General features: G+C 37.1%; 1 protein-coding gene across 1 annotated transcript in view; it reads left to right on the forward strand.

Annotated features, from left to right (window-relative positions):
* Window positions 1-23,288, forward strand: part of DCDC1 (doublecortin domain containing 1) — a 418,614-nt gene that overhangs the window by 216,987 nt on the left and 178,339 nt on the right. The window contains exons 12-14 of the mRNA XM_074955137.1: window positions 6,650-6,816; window positions 12,074-12,199; window positions 14,543-14,648. Coding sequence (XP_074811238.1) covers window positions 6,650-6,816; window positions 12,074-12,199; window positions 14,543-14,648 — 399 coding nt within the window. The remainder of the gene's footprint in view (window positions 1-6,649; window positions 6,817-12,073; window positions 12,200-14,542; window positions 14,649-23,288) is intronic.

The raw sequence follows: 23,288 nt of genomic DNA on the forward strand, positions 1-23,288 counted from the left end.
GATGGAGTTTTGGAGTCACCTGGGCAAGTCACATGTCCTTGCATGACTTAGTTCTCTACAGGAACGTTCAGAGAAAAGCTCAGATGTGAATTGGCATCTATCAAAGTCTATTGTCAGATTAAGTGTTTCTTGATTGGGCACTTACTGAGAACAGTCTTTTCTCAAGAAGCTGACCAATTGCTTCACTGAGGCTACTTAAAATCAAACAAGTATACAACCAATATTCATAACTTTGAATACAAAAATGATACATGCATACAAATAGGATGAATATATTCAGTAGATCATAACCTTTGCAGAGATATGTTACATGGCATATGTAGCATAAAACATATTACAGTTATGTCATATTTACATTCATAAGCATATTTCTTTCAAACATTATAGGATGCAACGTCACAATGCTGTACCGGCCCGTACCATCCTACTTTCACCCCTGGATATACGTATTAAAATGCATACTTTTCAAATGAGCTCAGGTTGCCAAATGATCCAGATTGCTCTGTAAACTGACTTGTCACTATCTTTATTTATTGCTCCACCAATTTTTGTGTCATTGGCAAATTTTTATCAGCAATGATTTTTTATTTTCTTCCAAATAATTGCTAAAAATATTGAATAACAATGGGCCAATAATAGATCTCTGCAAGACCCTATTAGAAACACCCTGTAATGGCTACAGAGTGATCTGCATCTTAGTCCCCTTTTAGTCCTTCTGGACTGCATCCTTTATAGGACATTCTTAGCTTCCTGCACTTCACACTGGGCAGTATGACATGATCCAATCACTCTGGTTTCCCAATCTTATTAATGCCACAGGCCCAACTGCAGTTGGTAACTGTGCCGAGCAAATTGATTAAAGTGATTGGAAAACAGTGTCTTCAAAACAAAGCATTATTTATTGATTTTTTATTCCTTCCCCCAACGATACAAAGCACATAGAGTAAAGGGTTAAAAAAAAAGGCCTCTACCCCTGGGTCTTTCTTACACCTTCATCTTTCCTTGTTGGCATTTGTAAATTCCTCTCAGCCCAGCTAACTCCTTTCTTTGGATGGGAAAAGCAGACTGTCCTGCATGCATCATAGACTCACAGAATCATAGATTTGGAGACCAGAAGGGACCATCATGAAAATCTAGTCTGACCTCCTGCACATTGCAGGCCACAGAACCTCACCCACCCACTCCTGTAATAGACCAATAACCTCTGGCAGAGTTACTGAAGTTGTCAAATCATGATTTAAAGACTTCAGGTTACAGAGAATTCACCATTCACTCTAGTTTGAACCTGCAACTGACCTGTGCCCCATGCTGCAGAGGAAGGCAAAAAACCCCACAGGGTCTTTGCCAATCTGATCCAGGAAAATTCCTTCCCGACCTCAAATATGGTGGTCAGATGGACCCTGCACATTTTGGCAAGACCCAACAGCCAGACGCCTCGGAACGAATTCTCTGTAGTAACTCAGAGACTGCCCCATGTAGTGTACCATCACTGGCCATTGGGGATATTTGCTACTAGCAGTTACAGATCAGCTACAAGCCATTGTAGGCAGTTTCCCAACTTCTTTCCTTGTTTTTTTTTTATTTACTTATATGGCTATAGAACTTTTTACTATTAGTTTTAATTCCCTTTTCAAAGTCCAACTGTGCTTGGCTTTTGGCAGTTCTCACTTTTCCCCTACACTTTCTGACCTCCAAGAGGTAGCTTTCCTTCATGATCCATCCCATCTTCTATTCTGCTTTCTCTTACTGGCCTTGAGATGCTTGCTCATTCAGCTTGGTCTGCAACCCTTCCCTATTAATTTTTCAGATACTTCCTGCAACTTTGAAAAAGTAATTTCAAGCCTCCTCTACATTCAGATCCTTGAGTTCTTCAGTCCAGGTCAGTCAGTCCACTTCCCTAACTAATGCCTTTAATTTTTTAAAGTTTGCCATTTTGAAATCAAGGACCCTAGTTGCAGATCTGATCACTCGAACCAAGGTTGTCCCCTACAAACCCGTTCTTCTATGAGATCCTCACTACTCACCAATACCAAATCTAAAGTGGCATCAACTCTTGTTGGGTCAGTGACTATCTGGTGAAGAAATCTGTCAGCTATCACATCCAAGAAAATCTGGGCCCTACTATTAGTAGCATTTGTCCTTCAATCTATATCTGGGAATTTAAAGTTTCCTATAATCGCACAATTCTCAGTAGTATTTATTTCATTAAAAACATTAAAGAGGTCTCTATCTATATTTAAACTGATCCTGGGGGTCTGTAAAACACCCCAAGCACTATCCCAGGGGAACCTCTGATAGCTTTCTTCCCCAAAGTGATTTTGACTCAAATAGATTCTGTTTTTATCCATGCCTTCACTTCTAATTTCTTTACAGTCTCTGCATCATTACTATATAATTCTACTGCACCACGTTTACCTTTATTTCTCTCTTTCCTGAACAGCACATAACCTTCAGTACCTATACTCCAGTCATGACTACTATTCCAGCATGTTTCTTTTACCCCTATAATATCTGGTTATTATAGAACTGCACCAGTAGTTCTAGTTCCTCCATTTTGTTACCCAGTCTCCTTGCACTGGTGTACAAACATCTTCTTTGTATCTGCTTGGCTTTGCCCAGATTCCTCACCATTCTGTGTGTGTGTGTGTGTGTGTGTGTACTCAAGCCCTCCTTCCTTTTCCAGCATCACTGAGACTTAGGATCTCCTGTGATCCCAGGTTCAGCCCAGAAAAGATAAACTTGTCAACCTAGCTATGGATGGTTTCCTCAAAAACCTTTTCTTTTCCATTTTTTAATTTCCTGTTGGTTTCTCCCTTCACAGCCTCCTTTGATTTAACTCTGGCATTCCGGCCGGATCATATCACCCAGATAGACTGAGGTGCTATTGATAATTGATAAAGATGTTCATAAAGATAATACAGATATTGCCCAGTTCTCCACATGCCCAGTAGATGATTCCCCATTTACAGTTACTTTTTGAGATCTATCAGTTAGCCAATTTTTAATCCATTTAACATAAAGTACATTGATTTTGGATAGTACTAATTTTTAATCTATCTGAAGTACTAAGAGAAAGGCCTTACAGAAGCCTAAGTTGCATTGACACAGTTTCCTTTATCAACCATACCTGTAATATCAAAAAATCAAGTTTATTTGACACAACCTATTTTCCATGGAGCCATGTCGATTGACATTAAGTATGCTCCCATTCTTTAATTCTTCACTGTTGTTATCGCATATCAGTCTTTCCATGATTCTGCCCAGCATCCAATGTCAGACTAACTTCCTTATAGTTACCCTGATCATCCCATTTACTCTTTTAAAATTATAAGCACATTAGATTTATTTCCAGTCCTCTGGTATTTCCTCAGCATTCTAAGATTTGTTAAAAATCAACATCAATGTTTGAGAACTCCTCAGTCAATTCTTTTAAAACTCTTTGGTGATAAATTGGTAAAATTTGTAATAGTTTTTAGTTGCTATCCATCTGGACTGAAAGCAAATGATTGAATGGAAACAAATAGTTAAACAAATGTTTGGACTAGATATTAAAATGCAGTATCCCATTAACAGTCCCTTTAACCATACATTTCCCTTCATGTCATGCTTACTTTTCTGAGGACAGTGATCCTAGCTAGGAACAACCAAGTGACCAAGATTCTGTGCCTGCAGTTAAGGAGATGTAATTTAACTCTTTCATAAATTAAACAATATGCTTTGTTTTATATTAATGTTACCAATACTGCAGTATAGGAACACAGTAGGATTTGTGCATTATATCAGAAAAATGTGGGTTTACAATTGAAATAGATAAATGTGAACATCAAAATGATCCACATTATATATTTTGTACTATAGTAACAAAACTAAGTGTACTATAATAACCATGCTCACTCACTAGCCAGGGGTGTGTCTTTGATGGGTCCAGGACAATGAGGACACTCTTCTCTGCCCTCACCAGGTGGGCAGGGAGGGGGAGAGCTCAAGCATGAGCAGCTGAAGCAGTACTACACGTGATCCCCTAGTTCTTCCTCCCCCTCCTGTTGGCCTACAGCATGTGTATATAGGTGAGGGGAAAGGTGCCACTTCTTTCTTGTTTCCCTACACCCTCTGTTAGTCCCACCCCCTTCCCTCCCTGCCGCATGGTATCCAGATAGTGGAGACAGTTCTGCCCACTTCTGCTGTCATTGGTCAGTGGACCTTGATGGGTCAGCTGATTGTGTCTTGCCTGGTGGTGGGTGGGAGGAGATTCTGTTTGTTGCTGCTGTCAAGAAGCCATTTTGGACTCTGTTCCAGACCTATCCTCTTCACCCTTTCCTTATCTGGTGAGCTTGATCACTTATAATGCTGGGAGCGAGGCTGATCACCGAATTTTGTTTGGAATCTGAAAGGAATTTTTCCCAGGCAAAATTGGCAAACTGCTGTATAGGGTTGTTTTTTTCACCTTCCATCCTGCATCCCTGAAAGTCCAATTTTGGGGATTAAATAACATTTGTATTAACTTTGGTGGGTTCCAGTGCAGTTGCTGCATTAAAAAGGGTCCAATGTGATGTCCATATAACACAGTGGTAGTTTAGGCATGTGCCCAGAGCACAACGTTGCATGGCGAGAGGGTATGTCTCCATGTTTCATGCATCATGTGGCTTCCCTCATCTCATTTATCCTACCTCCTGTGCGGAGGAGTCTGTCTTTCCTCTTCTTGTGTAAGCAGTGCTTCTCTGTCTACACTGCAATCTGTTTCTGTGCTAGGAGGCTTGCAGTGTCTGTGTACACAGGCTTTGTATCTACACGTAAGGCAAAGTGTCCATACCAATGTCTAAGCATTTTGTCATGTTAAATTATCTGTACTCAATGATCACCTCTCCAGCACAACCAGAGACCACTCCAAATTGCTCCTAGATAGAGCAGCATCTTCTCTTAGAAGAATGGCTTAAATGGTATAGACTTCAATGCCCCTACTGCACCCAGTGCATATATCCTATGAGTTGTTGCAGAGGAAACTGCACTTTCCATAGTTCTGTGAATTACTTTAAACGTTTATGTTAAAACACCAGACAGAAGTTAAATATAAGTCACTTTACAGACCTTATTCTCATTAACACTAAAAACCTTTTACATTCCTCTGGCAGTGTAGAGAGGCCTTAAATTAAGTGTAAATATAATTGATTCCCACATTAAGACCTCTTTACAGTGCCAGAGCTGTGTAAAAGGAGTTTCAGTGTAAATAAGAATCAATCTCTGGATGCTTATTTCATCTATGCCTAGGGATAACTGGCAGACAGGTCAATAATTCAGCTACAAGTCACCTACATTGAAAAAACTGTTTTCATCAAGTATTTACGTGTTTGCTTTCAAAACAATAATTAAATGTGTTTTAAACTTATGGGATTTCCTTCATCTTTTCAAGAAGAATTCTCAACTCTATTAAAAGTCCCACCTGAACAGCCAGATTTCCTCGAGTGTCCTGTTTTAGCAGATCGTGAAACTAGTCAATGTGCAAGTTTGGAAAAAAATTGACAAAAATCTCCAAGTACAGGGTCCACTGTTTGCCAAGTATTTAGTCACCTCCTTATTTGCCACATACTTTTAGTTCTTCCTTCTCCCCAGCCTACTCAAATAGGACAAGTAAAAAGAAAAAGTGCTTAAATGCATAATTTGGCATAAAGAATAAGAAGTTACTGAGAACTTTTATCTCATGCTCTGGCTTCCCCTGCCTGCCTCCATAATGAGCATGCATCTTTAGTGTCTCCAATAGGTGCTAAAGGAGCAACTCAGTGTTGTGTTCAATTGTAGGAGCTGGCAAGGAAGACAGAATGTGTGTGTCTGTGCAGGGAAAGTGCTTTTCTGTGGGCAGAGTGATAAAAGGAAGGGGGAGTGGAATGAAGTGACTACAATATTCAGGGGAACCATTACTGTGCCTTGAAATGGCAAATTGCCCACAGAATTTGCAGTCCAGTAATGTTTGCCGCAGAACTGAGCTTGAAGGTGCGGAAATTTGGAAAGGTCCTGACTACATGGCAGAAATGAAGACTGAAGTGCAGTCATGTAAAATCAAATAAAGTTCACAAATGGAGATGAGAACCAACTTCTGAAAAAGAAACAATGCAATACATAAAAATCTTATATTCACAGAGGAGCTAATTATGGCTAATCTGGCAGGGGCAAGTTAACAGACACAGTACAGAAATTGTTAAATGAGGCTTGCAATTTATTGTTCAGCTATTGATCACCTATGGTTTGGCAGGAGGGTGGAGAGCACTCATTGTAAAACTTGAACAAGCTCAGTAAAAACATGAGCAAAATGTAGCTCCAAATGTGGGCAGGAAAAACATAACCTTTATAAAGAGAGCTGTTATAGTAAGTAGAAGCTAAATGCTTGTTCTGTACAACTGTCACATCTGCTTTTAGTTTCTGTGCCAAAGGGTCAGAGCTCAATCATAATCCTGTTGCACCCCCTGCCGGTTAAAAGCCTGTGCTCATTTTGTTATTTTACACTGAGATAAACATTGCAGTCATTTCACACTTCTTTTAACATTCTATATGAATTTAATTATCATTTGTTTGGACTTCATTTGTTATGGAGTACAAACAGTTTATTACAGATGTTCACATTTTTAGTTTATTTATTTGTTTGCTTTGTTCTTGCCAGCTGCTGCATATGATTCACAAAAAACTACAATATTCAGCAGACTTCAAACCAACAGGCCTCAATCTTATTCCTGCCCGGCTTTTTGATGAGAAAGGACAAGAAATTAAAAACCCACTTTTACTGAAGAATGAGCAAAAAATTTGGGTTTCTTATGGTAAAGATTACAGGTAAGAGCTAAATGTTTATCTGCGTGACAGTCAGCAATCTTTTCGTTGTCAACCTAATGTAAGAGGAAGTTTGATAACCTCCAGGTAAAACCCCTTTTATTTTTATTTTAAATTCCAAGAAAATTTCAGAGGTCTTGTTTGCGGCAGTATTGTTTGTGGAATATGACATCTCTGTCTCTGACTTTCTGTCTTAATGCCTTGTCATAGCTCTTGATGTCTGCCTGTCAGCACAGCAAGAGGGATTTTTTCATGTCTGAATAGTCACCTTAATGATAGCAGATGGAAACACCACAGGGGGTCCAAGCCCATCACACTGTCATTGTCACAGACTGCCCTGACCTGTTTCCACTCCTCTATTTTTTTGTCCCTTTTTAAAGGAGAAATGGATGGTAATTGAAAAGGATCTTAAGCAAGATTTATGAAGCAGTAGACAACATCATTCCCCACTACCTCTCTCTGTTTTCACAAATAAAGTCTTAACCTCTTAAGCACCAATGATGGTAGAGTGAAAGATAAATTGATAAAGCTTGTAAAGACTGGGCTACCAAAGTTTTTTAAAGGGGATATACTTTGGTTGTGTTATCTCCTAATAATTTCTGGAGATGTTTGAGGGGTGCTTAAGTTTTTAGATTTGTTAATTCCTGGAAAAAATTATCTTATTTCCTGAGGAAAAAGTGGCTGCGCTACAAATTTATTCACTTCTGTGCTAGCCTGTTGAGATCTTGTTGAACTATTGTGAAATTATGTGTATTGACAGGACACATCTGGGATCATGTCTAAAACTAGTTGTCAAGGACCTTAAACTCATTGTTGTACTGTATTAGCAACTGAAAATTACTTTCTCAATTAAGTTAATATAATTTGATGCTTTCTTGTGGTTAAACTATAACCAGGTAGAATTGAGTTTAGGATTTTTGATCATTTTTGTTCAGAAGAACTGAACAATCATTATGGTTGGTAATTGCAAATCAATACAGCAATAAAATGCTGAAGGAGAATTTTAAATATATGTTGTACAGTACGGTGTTTAGTAATCCAGTTTTGTTCATTACCCTGGAAAAAATTCAAGAGCTAGAGAATTATTTTGATTGTAACTAAGCCCAAAGTAGTGAGAGGCTGTGATGTTAATGCACTAAACTTATTGTAAATTCAGAAATGTAAAGAATATCTGGAACACTGATTTGAAGATAACGTTGAACATGTTTAACACATTGCAAAAAATCTGTTCCAGGTTTCAACAGACTTTTAAATAAAAAGTACTTAAACATGTTTTAGCCCAAATAATTGACGGAATACTTGCTAAAGATATTGTGAGTTTTATCACTGGCAACCTTGAAGACAATCTAATTACATTGTGACTAGAATACAGCTGCATACTTGGAATCAGTGATAACTTCTGAAGTGTTATCAATTATTGACTAATTTACTATGTACCTTTTGTAGTTACTTAGAAGCAGATTAAAGACGAATAGTTTGATTAAATCTATGGTGACATCATATTTTTTATTTTGAAATGGACAAAGTGATAAAGAAGCAGAAAGAAAATTAGAATAATCCAATGAATAACATTATGTGGAATATTGTTTTTAAATGAGAATAAGACACATAGGGCCATATTTTAAAAGGTATTTAGGTGCCTAAAGATGCAATTAGGTTCATAACAGGATTATCAGAAATGCTCAGGTGCGTAAATTCCATTGAAATCAAAGGGAGTTAGGTGCCTAGGTGCTTTTGAGAGTCCCATTAGATGTTTATCCGCATCTTTAAGCATCTAAATATCTTTATGGATCTGGCTCCTAATTCGTAGCTAGTCAAGACCATGATATTTATCTAGAATCCTACAAAACACAGACTTAATGTTGGCATTTTCTAACTATTTGGGCTAAGTATTTCCTGTATTCAGACTGGTAAAACACTATGAAACACATCCAGGCAAAACTCCCATTGAAGTCAATAATTGAATAGTCATTTATCAATACTTGGGTCTGTTTTACTGATAAGATTTAGCAATTATTATGAGCTTTTCTGGGGGCTTATATTTTGAAACTTAATCAGCTATTTCCAGCATTTTAGCATGATTTTACAAGCGTTTAAAACATTTCACTGTTTCCATTAATTATTGTCAAGGAAGCAGTTTGCTTATCTTCTTCTCTTTGATATCTGTGCTTGAACCGTGGCTAGCACAATATGACTCCTATTCTGACTGGGATTTTGGGCACTGCCGTAGAATACATTATTAATAGTAATAATAAAACTTGCTGTGCAGTCAGAAAACTGTAAAATATACAAGACATAATATAAACTTCATATGTAAAGTTTTGCATAGAGCTCATATTTACTTATACATATTCAGCATCAGTTAAGAACACAATCTTGTGATAAGAAAAGGAGTACTTGTGGCACCTTAGAGACTAACAAATTTATTAGAGCATAAGCTTTCATGAGCTACAGCTCACTTCATCGGATGCATGCAGTGGAAAATATAGTGGGAAGATTTTATATACACAGAGAACATGAAACAATGGGTGTTACCATACACACTGTAACAAGAGTGACCAGGAAAGGTGAACTCTTACCAACAGGAGAGTGCGGGGGAGGGACCTTTTGTAGTGATAATCAAGGTGGGCCATTTCTAGCAGTTTACAAGGGTGAAATAAACAAAGGGAAATAGTTTTACTTTGTGTAATGACACATCCACCCCCAGTCTTTATTCAAGCCTAAGTTAATTGTGTCCAGTTTGCAAATTAATTCCAATTCAGCAGTCTCTCGTTGGAGTCTGTTTTTGAAGTTTTTTTGTTGAAGAATTGCCACTTTTAGGTCTGTAATCGAGTGGCCAAAGAGATTGAAGTGTTTTCCAACAGGTTTTTGAATGTTATAATTCTTGACGTCTGATTTGTGTCAATTTATTCTTTTATGTAGAGATTGTCCAGTTTGGCCAGTGTACATGGCAGAGGGGCATTGCTGGCAGATGATGACATATATCACATTGATAGATGCGCAGGTGAACGAGCTTCTGATAGTGTGGCTGATGCGATTAGGCCCTATGATGGTGTCCCTGCCCCCCTCCCGCCCCCCAACACACACACTCCTGCTGGTAATAGCTCACCTTTCCTGGTCACTCTTGTTACAGTATGTATGGTAACACCCATTGTTTCATGTTCTCTGTATATAAAATCTCCCCACTATATTTTCCACTGCATGCATCCGATGAAGTGAGCTGTAGCTCACGAAAGCTTATGCTCTAATAAATTTGTTAGTCTCTAAGGTGCCACAAGTACTCCTTTTCTTTTTACGGATACAGACTAACACGGCTGCTACTCTGAATCTTGTGATGAATACCTATTCAAGTTCTCTTATTTTTCCTTTCGCAAACAAAAATCTATTTTTTCTTTCAATACTAATTCTTTACACTTCCACTCTGCTGGGAACAGGGTTATGTCAGATTTATGGCAAGTCTCTGAATGTACAGCGCAATCTGAAAAAGTAATTGAGTAGTTTATTGATGACATTTCACTTTTCCTATGTATTATGACAGATTAAATTTCTGTACAAACAATTGCTGTATATAACTGTTTCATCCAAAACTGAACTTGTCACTGGCTTTTTCTTGGAATAAACAGAAAATACAACCATTGTTTTTAGTGAATATTCCAGAAAATGGCTTCTCTTAGCCATTCTTTTATACATCTTCAAATTGCCAGCTTTAAGTTAACGGAGTATAGTATTTAATAATTTCCATAACAATGGATAATAAACTACAACATGATAAATAACAATTGAAATGTATATTAGTCTGATTTTTAAAATAATTTTGCTTTTTCTAATTTCTCAAACTCTTGCTTCCCTCAAAAGCAGAGTAGGAGAGTATGCAAATAGCATACATTTCCTTATACGTGTGTTTTGACACATTTTTAGAATTGTTGGTCAGCGTATTACTGTTTTCTTTGTTTAAAGTGACATTGACAACTCAAAACTGGCTAATTTCACCAAAATGAAATAAAAGTATTTTTGTTAAGTTGAGCTGCCCCCTGAATACCTCTTACATTAAAAGAAAACCATACAAACCACAAACCCTTAGCCAGGAGCTCTGATTGAATGTGTTTTTTCCTTTGTTGCTATATAAAAGACCCAAATGAACAACTGGAAATTGATTGACTGTACAGTGGAAACAATGAAACTATGAATATACAAAAGTGCTATCAAATGCACAAAGTGAACAAATTAGAAAAGAAATAGAGAAAATATATTTATCTCTAATTTATTTCAGTTTACTTATTCTAGTTGTTACTTGTAAGTAAAAATATTAATATGGAAATAGGATTTTAAAAGTTGACTGTGTCCTTTTAAAAGAAACTTTACTAATAAGAGTACAAATGTGAAAGTTATTCATGCTTTATTAAATTTTAATGTAATGTTGCTTACAACTATGAGACCTATAAAGGAATATATCAGTTTAAAGATTGATCTATTAGTCACAAACCTCACTGGATTTCTCCTATTAAGGTTCAGCTAATTAAACAAACTCGTATTTATTATTGTATTTTGACAAAATAATACATAATTTGTCTCTGTTTTATCAAAATATATTTATATTATTTAGTTATTGTTCATGAACATTAATCTACAATCTTATTCAATTATCCTTAGATGATTACCTGGGTGCTGATCATAATACTGATTTCTTTCTCCCCAAATAGTTATTTATTCCAGTAGAAGAGCTAATTTTGCAAGACTAATTCAATTTGGTTGCTGTCCATAACCTATAGGTTAATAAAGACAAGAAGATGTCTGGGGAGAGAATTAGTATCTGAGATGGAAGCACCTGCACTAAAGACTAAAGCCAGAGTGGCTACTAGATTACTAATAAAAAAAAAGGAGTACCTGTGGCACCTTAGAGACTAACAAATTTATTTGAGCATAAGCTTTCATGAGCTACAGCTCACTTCATCGGATGTGCATCCAATGAAGTGAGCTGTAGCTCACGAAAGCTTATGCTCAAATAAATTTGTTAGTCTCTAAGGTGCCACAAGTACTCCTTTTCTTTTTGCTGATACAGACTAACACGGCTGCTACTCTGAAACCTAGATGTTCTCTCCGACATATAAAATGCAGTGGGTTTTAATATTTTCTGTCTTTGTTCTTTCAACAGCATTTCCATTATGTTCACTGCCTTTGTATGTATAACCTCATTATTGTTTTTGAAGCTGTTTGATTTCGTTTCAGAAAGATCAGCTTTGATTTTATTTCCATTTTGTAGGTCTCCCTTAAACCGTGTTCTAAGTTTGACCTTTGACAGAGTGACTGCAGCTGAAAAATATGGTATCACAGTTATTTATAAAACTCTTCTGGATCCTAATGTTGATCTGCTGCCTGGATGTGACAAGTATATTAACTTCTGCTTTTTCAAAGTTCTCTGAAACCCTAAACCCAAGATTACAGAGAAAGAAAGGGAGACATATAGAGGACGATTAAAATGTTGAAAAGCTAGTCTGCAAATCTTCCTATAAATGTGACAATTTCTAGCATTATTTCCGTGCACAGTACAACACATCAGTACTTCATCATCAGCTCTTAATGAGGTTTCAATAGTTGTAAAAAAATAAATTTATTATACCTCATCCTTCAAATTTTACAAGATGTGACTAAAATAAGTAGGAGGCTGTTATCCATGTTTTTTTCTGCAACAGTTTAACTGGTAATTTCAATAAAGAAGTATTGAGTCTAGTGGCGGATTAGCCACTGGGCCAACGGGCCATGGGGCTCCGGAAAAATGTGCGCCCCCGGCTGGAACACTGGGGCCGGTGGAGCGGAACAAGCCCCCGTGCCCCGACCCCACTCTCCAGCTGGAGTGCCAGGCAAGTGGGGAAAGCCACCGCACCCTGACCCCATTCCCCGGCTGGAGTGATGGGCAGGCAGGTGGAGCGGGGCAAGCTCCAACTCCCCGACCCTGCTCTCCTCACTCCCAGGCAGGTGGGCATGGCAAGCCCCTACCCCAACCCCATTTCCCCGGAGGAGTGTTGGGGCAGTGGATGGGGAACAGGGGGGAGGGGGACTGCAGGCAGAAGAGGTGGGGAGGTGCCGCCACTTGCTCTGGCCCAGGGGTCCCACAAAACCCTAATCCACCCCTGGTTGAGTCACTAATATATTTTAGTTCCAGTACTCTTATTGAAATATAAATATAAATAAAAGACTTTGCATTTACGTTTGCTAAAATGCATTTTAAAACATTTACCTATTAAACATTTCATTTTAACATGTTAAAATGCTGAAAATAAAAGTAGTCAGCTAAATAGCTGCTTGTGCATTTTTCAATACTTTATGTAAATTTCATATTCTGGGCCTCGTTACTGGAAACAGTTATGCACATGAGTAAATAACATTAAGCATGTGAGTAGTCCGATTCAATTTAAAGAGGTTACTCACCTGATCAAGGCTACTCAAGTGCATAAATGTCTGCAAAATCAGAGCCTATATTTCCACCATTACATGTGCATATCAATTTAAAAATTTTAATTAGGACTAACTGTCACAATCAAAAATGCACTTCACTCTGCTGATTCTGCAGCCTGCCTTCCAATCCCTACTCCATAACATTAGCAGCCTATCAAATTAGTTCCTCTTTTATTCTCTGTTGGTACTGCCCACCTTTCTGCCTACTGCAGAATTGTTAAGGTCCACCAAAGTACTGATGCCTCTCTCTGAGAGGCTCTAGCTACAGCTTCCATTTCGCTGTAGCCTCCAGATCCTGCTGTCCCTTATACACCCACTGTTGCTTGGATGAGATAGGAGGGACAGGAAAATAGGGAGTCTTGCACCACATGAGAAACTTTTATATGTGGGATGTCTAAAGTGTATGACTACATAAGCATAAACATTTATACAATCATGTAGACTTAAAATGTGTAGATCAGAGCTAATTTTATTTCTGATTTTATATCAGTATGGGGTAACATCTCCTTTTCATATAACAAAGGGACAACCTAAAAATGAAAATGTGCACAGTTTTGTTGTCCTGTTAATTTACTTCCCATTACACAAAAATTGTGTTTTTTTACAAATATTGGGTGAAATCTGGGTCCCACTGAAGTCAATAGCAAAACTCCCAATGATCAGGACAACCAAGGATTCCCCTTCAGGCAAAGAGCCCGCAAAGTTGGGTCGGTATCACCCTCACTGCCCCCACTCTGCAGCTCACTGTGTAGGGCAGGTGTTAGAAATGTGACTAGGAGATAGAATGTGGTTGGATTGTTGCTGTACTCCAGTGATTCCTGGGTTTTGAAATGGCCATTACTCCTGCCATCATTAAGAGCAATCTTGGAACTGCTTTAAGTTGCAGTAGGGGTCAAATTAGTCCATGAATGGCCTCTGATCAGGAGAGAGCAAAAGTAGTATAAAACCATCTTTTCTCTACCCCTTTGGGTTCCTTGCACCAAGTACAATTTGGTTGGACCACACAACTGGGACCAAAGTGTCAAAATTTTGTCCATTGGATTTTAGGTTTAACTTTGATTTAAGACTCTGTATAATTTATAATATTTAAATTAGCACACCTTCTACTAAGCATTGCTTGTACTTTTTTACTGGTTGTAAGTATTAATTATATGCTAACACACATTTAACATATCTGAAAATATGTAATTTTTATTTTAAATATAGAAGCTGTAGTAGTAGTCTTAAAATAAAAAGTCCCAATAAAGAATCTTTTAATGACTTTGTTTATTCTCAGTTGGGAAACTTGTACAGAATTTCCAGACAACTTCCAGTGCACAAACCACCAGACACTTCAAAACTTGGAAAAGGTGGACATGGATAGCCATTTTATACAATACAAGGTTAGCATATTCTTTTGTGTTAGCACAAAATTGTTACATAGATTAAGTATGACTTTTTATATACCTGACCTTCACTTCCTATTTTGTGCAAGTTAACATTCTGAATGTTCCAATTCTATTGATGTAACAAGTCTCCCATAAATGCAAACACTCCAAAGGTTAACATATTTACATCCTTGCTTTTTACAGTAGATTTCTAAATGAAAGAAAATCCAAATTATTAGTCTAATATAAAGAAAAGGAATACTTGTGGCACCTTAGAGACTAACAAATTTATTTGAGCATAAGCTTAAGTGAGCTGTAGCTCATGAAAGCTTATTCTCAGATAAATTTGTTAGTCTCTAAGGTGCCACAAGTATTCCTTTTCTTTTTGCGAATACAGACTAACACGGCTGCTACTCTGAAACTAGTCTAGTATAGTAAGTATTATTTGGTGCTTATATTTTGGTGGTGTTTGTATAAATTTCGAGTTCAGAATTTCATTTTGATACTGTAATTTTTGTTTGCATTTAAAGTACTGTGATACAGAAGGAATAAGCATATAAGCCTCACTTATCAAATCAAGTATATCTGGTAACTGAAAAAGTTGACCCAGGTCCTAATCTAATATATTCATATAAAACTTCTTGTCTTGCCTCAGTAAAGTCATCTTGATTGTTCAAATCATTTAAATTAAGCCAGTTACTGTGACTACTTTAAGTTTATTTCGAAAAGTGAATAGAGTACAACTTTAAAGCTGTCATGCACCTTTTTACATTGAGTCAGTCAAAGATTCTTCACACAGATTCTTCACAAACGAAGAGGCAGCTTAGTCCAGAGGGGAAGGAAGTGGCCTGGGACTTAGAAGACATGCATTCTATTCTTTACTGAACCACTGACTGGCTGTGTGATCATGGGAAAGTCACTTTACTTCCCTGAGCCTGTTTCCTCTTCCACATGTTGTCTTTCTTGTCTATTTAAAATGTAAACTCCTTAGAGCAGGGATTGTCTCTCACTTTATTTAGACAGTGCCAAGCACAGCATTGTGATACAAATAATAATATTGAGACAAACCTTGTTCCTGACCCTCAATGGCAAATAAAGTTCAATTGACAGCAGAACTGCACCAGTTCTGCTGCAATGGGGGAACACAGACATGATGCCAGGAGAGGCATTTAGGGGAGCAGTCTGCACCGATCTGTATTCTGCAGGGCTGCTTCTGTGACAATGCAAAGCGTTGTTTTCTGTGGAGTGGGGCAACAGCATAGTTTACTGTGTTTAAACTATGGTTATCTAAAGCACCATTTTTATGTTACCTGATATTGTTTATATATTAGCATGATGTATTGATTGTGCTTCTAGTGTCTGGTATAAACAGGTTCCAAAGTGACCTTGAGATGCATAAATCTATAGATCAGCAATAGGGTAAAAGATAAAACATCTGAATACTACTAATAACTACCTACAATAAAATATGAGAAACAAACCTTAGGAGAAAGAGAATGGGATAGTTAATATAAGCTTAAAAACTACAACTGTACTAACCTATTGAGGCTTATCCATTTTGAAACAGGGTGAGAGCATTCAACAATTACACATCTGGGGGTGAACAGTGTATTGTGAATGATAATTTGATATTCTCAAGAGAGACTCCTTTAAAGCTAAATTCAGGGCAGAGATGCTGGATATCTACAGTATTGTGTATTTGCGAACCTTGGAGCTCAATGAGGTGCAGAAGACACTAAGAAGATTACACAGTAAAAAGGAAAAGGCTCAGATGTTCTGGATACATACATTTAAAAATTGACTTCAGATATAGATATTATTGCTCAACCCCTAGCTGTTACTTGTCAATAGAAGATTAAAAATAAAATATTTCCCACTGAGTAGAATTTATGACATACAATCCCAATGCGTACATCTGGGGCTACAGATAACCCTGACAATTACAACCTGTTGCTCTTTTGTCACCGGTGAGGAAGATTGGCCTGTACATCAGCAAGGTGGGATAGATGGCCATCAGCAGATGTCATCCTTGGGCACTTTGTCAGGTCAGGTTATTTGTCCATTCACACTGCTTTTGTGGAATTCATCATATTGTACTTTTAACAAAGGAAGTCTTGGAGAAACTATAATTTTGGACCTCACATACACTTCTATATGCTTGACCTTTTACTAAATATGAAGAGCAATTTAAACTTTAGTGCACAAGTTCCTGAATTGTTTCCACTCATATTTGTGACATAATGGTAAAATTTCAAGGTGCTGTATAGGGCTTTAAGTCCTCAGTTCCCACTAATGTTAAAGGAAGTTGTATATTCTACTCAGTCAATCAACGTTTGATAAAATTCACCCTGTGCAGAGATCCAGCTCGTGGCCTAAGTACCACCTGAGTCCTGCTTTAACTGTTTAATACTTTTAATACAATTATTTTGTCAAATTCAAGTCCTCTAAATATGTCACACGAAGGCTGTCAATATTAAAAAAGAGTACTAAGAAAAAAGTCACATTGCACTGCTACATGTTGTTTCACCGGCAAGTAAGTCATTGCTACCACCATTTGACAATATTCCCACTTGAAGTTTCTGTATCTTGTTTTAAAGAAGATATGAAATCCAAGCATAGCTATCCAAGCAACTCTCCTTTCAGGAACTAAACTATTCATATTCAGGAAATATGAAATAATGCATCATCTTCCAAACCATTCATCCAAATCTGTCGTCACTACTTTTATTTTGGTACTCATTCAAAAAAAGTTACAGCAGGTTCATATTCAGAATATATATATATATATATATATATATATATATATATATATATTCTGAATATTAAGCTATTTGTGTTTGTTAAAGATTATTAATCTTATTATATTATCCATATATAATATAGTGTTCAACAATAATACAGTTTAGCCAGAAAAGAAATACTGTGATGCCTAAATGCCTACTGATAGAAACTCTGATCAATGATTCAGAAATCTTCTCTGGCATGATGTAGTAATCCTGGCCAAGTCCAAAAAGATATGAACCCCCATCATCCCTTATATTTGAGAAAACCTTTGCACTACTTGTATAACTGTCTCTCTGTCAGAAATAGAAATGAGTGTCACAAATTAAATTTCAGCTTAAAAAGAAGATGGATGAGCATGATAGATGACCTATTCTTTAATGGGATTCTAAAATATTTAACAGTGTGGTGAAGAGGAGGGATTTTCAGAAGCACCCAAGTGGATGTCAGTTTGTGCTCAGAACTCACTTCAGGTGCTTTTAAAAATCTCACCTTGAATTCGGCATCTAGTATAAATTCTAAAAATCTTCAGATAATGGTAACTCACTAATATTACATATTAGCTGTTTTGAGGTTATTCTTTTTATTCTGTGATATGAAGTAGCACTATATTAATAACTCAAATTAATCTTTAAGCTATCATTCTCTGACGCGCTACAATATTAAATTCCAATGCATTTGTACATCCACCAAGAGATTCTACTTTTTATCAAAGTCAAGTAATTTTGAATTAAAAGAATTGGTCGTATAGCCCATTAAAGACAGCAGCAATGTGACTTTAGATAATGTTTTTTAAAAAATTGATGCTGACCAATCATCTTCTTGGACATTCTCTATTGCAATGCCTGGAAAAAAATTCACATGGAGGAAGATAAAATAAGAGAACTTTTTCTCTTGCCACTTTTCCCTATAGTAGTTGCAGAAAGCACTGATGCCAGTGGCCTGTTTCTCCTCTCATTTGCACCAGTTATATACTAGTGTAGTTCTACTGATTTCATTGGAATTACTCTTGAATTACACTGATATAAGTGAGAGGAGAACCACATATTTATCAATCTCTTTCTCTTACTTGGTCATTAGTCATTTCTTGAAAGACAATTTTACAAAAGGAAAAAAAGTAATAAAGTAATATTTCCTTTAAGTTTAACACAGTCAGCTTGGACTCTGGTTAGAAAGCTGATGTAACTGGGCAGAGGAGAATCACCCTACTGCAGGGGATAACCTTCAGTGGCATAGAACTTCCCTGCTGTTGTCATTAGGGGTGTAGCTAGAGGAGAGGCAAGACTACAGCGCTGAGAAATAGCAACAACGTCTCCTCTACCAAAAGGCCTCTAGAGGGCCAGCCCTCTCCAGGAAGCCAAAAAGGTGTGGCCAGAATGGTTAAACAATGCATGGATTCAGTACATCCTCTGAGCAGCCTCTACCAGTAAGGCTCCTCTAATGCCCTGTCCATAGTTAAATCTGTTACCATTACTGCTGGCAGGAAACAGGGTTGAGGATAGCTAATATTCTCACCTGTCCTTCTCAGGGTGACTCCTCCACAAGGCCCAAGCTCTCAAAGAGATGTGTAATTTGCACCTCCTTACATTGCTTTCAGTCAATTAATCTGCCCTTGTAACTTCAGTGCTATCACTCCCTTAGAGAATTCCTCCTCAATATAAAAATGCATCATTCACAATGTGCTGAAATACCTACAGTCAGCTCACTTAAATGCATATTTATAGTGCTGTGTAAATCAGTGGCTCTCAAAATTTCCAGATTACTGTGTCCCTTTCAGGAATCTGATTTGTCGTGCATACCCCAAGTTTCACCTTACTTAAAAACTACTTGCTTACAAAATCAGACATAAAAGTACAAGTGTCACAGCACACTATTACTGAAAAATGGCTTACTTTCACATTTATACCATATAATTATAAATCAATTGAAATATAAATATTGTACTTACATTTCAGTGTATAGAATATAGAGCAGTATAAACAAACCATTGTCTGCATGAAATTTTAGTTTGTTCTGACTTCACTAGTGGCTTTTATGTAGCCTGTTGTAAAACTAGGCAAATAACTAGATGAGTTGATGTAACCCCTGGAAGACCTCTGCGTACCCTCAGGGGTACGTGTACCACTGGTTGAGAACCACTAGCTGTAAATAATAACAGTAAAGTAACAAGTTCCTTTTTACAGACCAAGTCTCAGCTAATGTTAGTAAATGAATTTTTTCAGATGTTGTTCTCTATGATAACTTGGCTTTGCTTGAACAATTTCCAATATTATTGTTTATGGCTACACCATATGCTTTATCCCTTTGCCTTTTTTCTGAAAGGAAAAATTTTAAAGTAATAATTTTATTGGAGGGTGGAATGGATGTATTGCTTGCTTCTATTTGTGGGCTTATGTTTAATAGTATGTGTCATAGAAACAAGGTACTGTGTGGTATGTGATAGTACAGCTTAGCGTATCACAGCACATCCTATTAATATAATTTTTCAAGGCAATTTCTAATGCTTTTTTGAGCACACTAACTCACTCAAGTCACATCTCTCCAGTTCACTGTCGTCATGGGCTGCTAGTCTGAAGCAAAACTATCAAATATAATAAAGAAGGTGAAATCTCAAATAAGAAAGTTAATGGCCAGTGTTGCTTCTATGGGGTGCCATTGCCCCAAGCTCTGCAGGTTTTTAACATGATCTGAGGCTGGTGAGAGGAACATGCTGTTGCTTCTTTATCTAGTGTCACTTGGGTACTGTCCAGCTTTATTATCTCCTGATGAACAGCATGGTGTTAGTCCTGGGTGCCAGCCTGTGATGAATACAAAGGGCCAGTTCTTCCTCACTGCTGCACCATTAAACCAAATGTTAAAAGATTAAAACCTGTGGTAGTGATAACAAGAATATAGGGGCTTGCAGCAGGTGTTATACAAAGAGGCACACAGCATAATGATACTTGTGTCTAATTCCAACCCAACCAATCTTCCACCCAGTTGTGGTGAAACCTCTGATATCTGATAGCAATTTATAATAGTGAGGTTGAGTAAGAGTGCTGTCTTAAGCCTGGAACCTTTGGAGGAGGATTAGTAGAATATTCGTTGTCATTGTTCAATAACTGTGGGGATTCCCTTGTAAGATCTGCCTGCTGCTGGCTAACGGGTAATATGAAATCAAATATTTCTGTGCCAAATGTGTTTATGTTCTGCTTTTGCTGCTTTGCCAGCCTCAACAATATGCTCCACCCCATTTGCTTTCAGAAGGGAGTGGATTAGAAGTAAGTCAACAACACATTTTTCCCACATCACTATTCTTATCTAATATCTCATTTCAGGCTGGGATTTTTATTTCCCCCCCCTTCTTTTTGGGTGCTTAGATTGGGTTCTGAACATCCTTTCTGATTAGGCTTTTCTGTTCATTTGCAATTCAGAAGCCCCACCAACAGCAGCTGATGCATGTGGGCACAAGCTCGTGGCAGATAGTTTCATTACTACATCTCTATGGTTTAAAAATGGTTCTGCTGGAGACTCTGTACTTGAAATCAAAGAAGCAATTTATTTCCAGTGAAACTTTAATCACCTCACCAAGTACATAGGGCCAATATCATCTGCAATAGCTACATTGTCCTTATTTGAATTACTGTTGACCCACTGAATTTTATCCTAATCACAAGAAATACTGATCATTGTATTTCAGACTTGTTAGAAGTGTATAGCACTTCCAATACAGAAATCCTAGGTTAAATCTCCATTATATTAATCTGTATTTCTTCATTAATGCTGTCTCGTTGTGGTTATACAAAATATTTGGGTCATAAATTTCATGGAAGCAGTCATTGAAAAGTGAGTGTTTTGACTTATACATCAGTAGTCCTTATATTACAGATGAAACACTGCTAATTTACACACAGTCTCATTTAAAATAAGTATAATTCCATCCAGGTGGGATTCTAAGGGTGAACAATGAGTCTATTCATTTCCTTTCACTTCCTCTTAACAATAGGAAGCAGAACATTGTTTTTTGTTACTATAGCCTTGTCTTAGAAGCTTATAAAGATATTGAATAATGTGGTTCATTCAAAAGCTTTTCTTTCCTCAAACATATTAACAAGGGTCATATTGCAAGTGTTAAGACATGATGGACCTCCAGTGTTTATTGGAAGCATGATGTGCCTCTACAGAGAGCATTCTTTGAGGACAAAGGGATCTTGTCAGTCACTGGGTATAGAGACTTCTAAGATTTCATTTCAAGTAATAGATTGTGCCCAATCGTATTCACTTATGTTCTGCTTCTGCTGCTTTGCCAGTGCAGCTTACAATTTATTCTGGCAAAGATATACATTTTTGATCTCCTAAAAGCGTACTAAGTGTATTTTATTTATATGGGATTTTTTTATATTGTCAAAAATATATATATAGCCAAAAATAATGGAAGATCTTATCACCTTTTTATCAGCATCTTCATTTCTTATAAATATTCAGGGCCAGATCTTCAGCTGCATTAGCTTCAGGGGAGTTATACTGATTTACACCATCTGAGGATCTGGTCCTCAGTTGTTAATCAGAATAAAAACCTATTTTGATGCTATCATGCTCCTTTCCTGTCAGGGTGAAGGGCCTGTTTTGATGGTCTTTCATCAAAGACTAATGGAACCTGTAAGGATTCAAAGGCTCTGAGGAAGAATGCTGTCTTGTGACGGACTGCTCTGCTGATCTGTGGGAGACATTATAATGATCTGTTATCCTTACCTATTTATATAGTGACTCCTAAACACCTGCTTCCTTGCATTCATCCTTGGAAATCACTAAGTGAGCTACAGCTGCTGAAGTGGGAGGAATTCAGGGTGGGGACCTTGTGTTTGTATAGCACAATAGGCCTCAGATCTTCACTGGGGTTTCAGTGTCCTACTGTAGTATTAGTTATTATTGAATATTTATATGCATATAATATGTCCAGAGGGTTTCTATGTTTCCATAGGATACTCAAAATTCTGAGCAACAGAACTGTTTTGAGTTGGAAACAATCTACTGGACTGAGACTATTTGCGTTTCATCGCAGCATCTGACACTGTGAAGTTTTTTCAAATCATTTTGCAGATAAGATTGTGGAGATCTGGACTGAGCTGTCTGTCTGTGTGGTAATAGAGTCAATTTTCAGGGGGAGCAATACAATTTTCTCTACCTCATTTGCAGCTGATCAATACTCACTTAAGTTCTGAAGGTGCTGGGGAACTGAATATAGTATGACCTGTATGTTACATGTCTCTTCAGGATGGCGAGAAAAGATTTAATGGGGCCAAGGATCTGGCCCTTGTTTTTCTCATATACAGATTTATACCTCCATCATTCACTAATAATTTCTAGTGAAAACATCAAGTAGTGTTTGTGTTAGCTCGTGTATCCCAAACCTATTGAAGAGAAATCATAGGACATTCAAATTTTGTTGCAGAATGGTCTTATATCTATAACTAATGGGACTTGTGTGTATAAATCTTTGTGCCTTGATGGGATAAAACTCCATTAATAAAGTGAGAGCTTCTTTCAGATTATTATCTCCATATTCAAGTACTTAGAAAATTATTAGTTGATTGGCAGGGGCAATTCTCACTACTAGAGTAGGAACATGTAACTTCAAAGTTATAATGATTAAATTACTATATACCAGATTTTTAAGTATTCTTATAGTTTTTATTTTAATTACATTAAAATTAGTTGTAATTGGGTAGTACAATATTAAGTACATTAGTTGATTCAATCTACAGCATAGCTAAAATAATGTATCTATTTCACTGTAACTGTTCTTCTAATGTGAGGTTTTAACATACAGGTCACATAATCAATACTGTAGGACCATTTTCTGTCTGTCACTGTAGATGTACTGGAAGAAGTATG

The sequence above is a fragment of the Natator depressus genome, chromosome 6 (assembly GCF_965152275.1).
Source record: "Natator depressus isolate rNatDep1 chromosome 6, rNatDep2.hap1, whole genome shotgun sequence".
Lineage (NCBI taxonomy): Eukaryota > Metazoa > Chordata > Testudines > Cheloniidae > Natator > Natator depressus.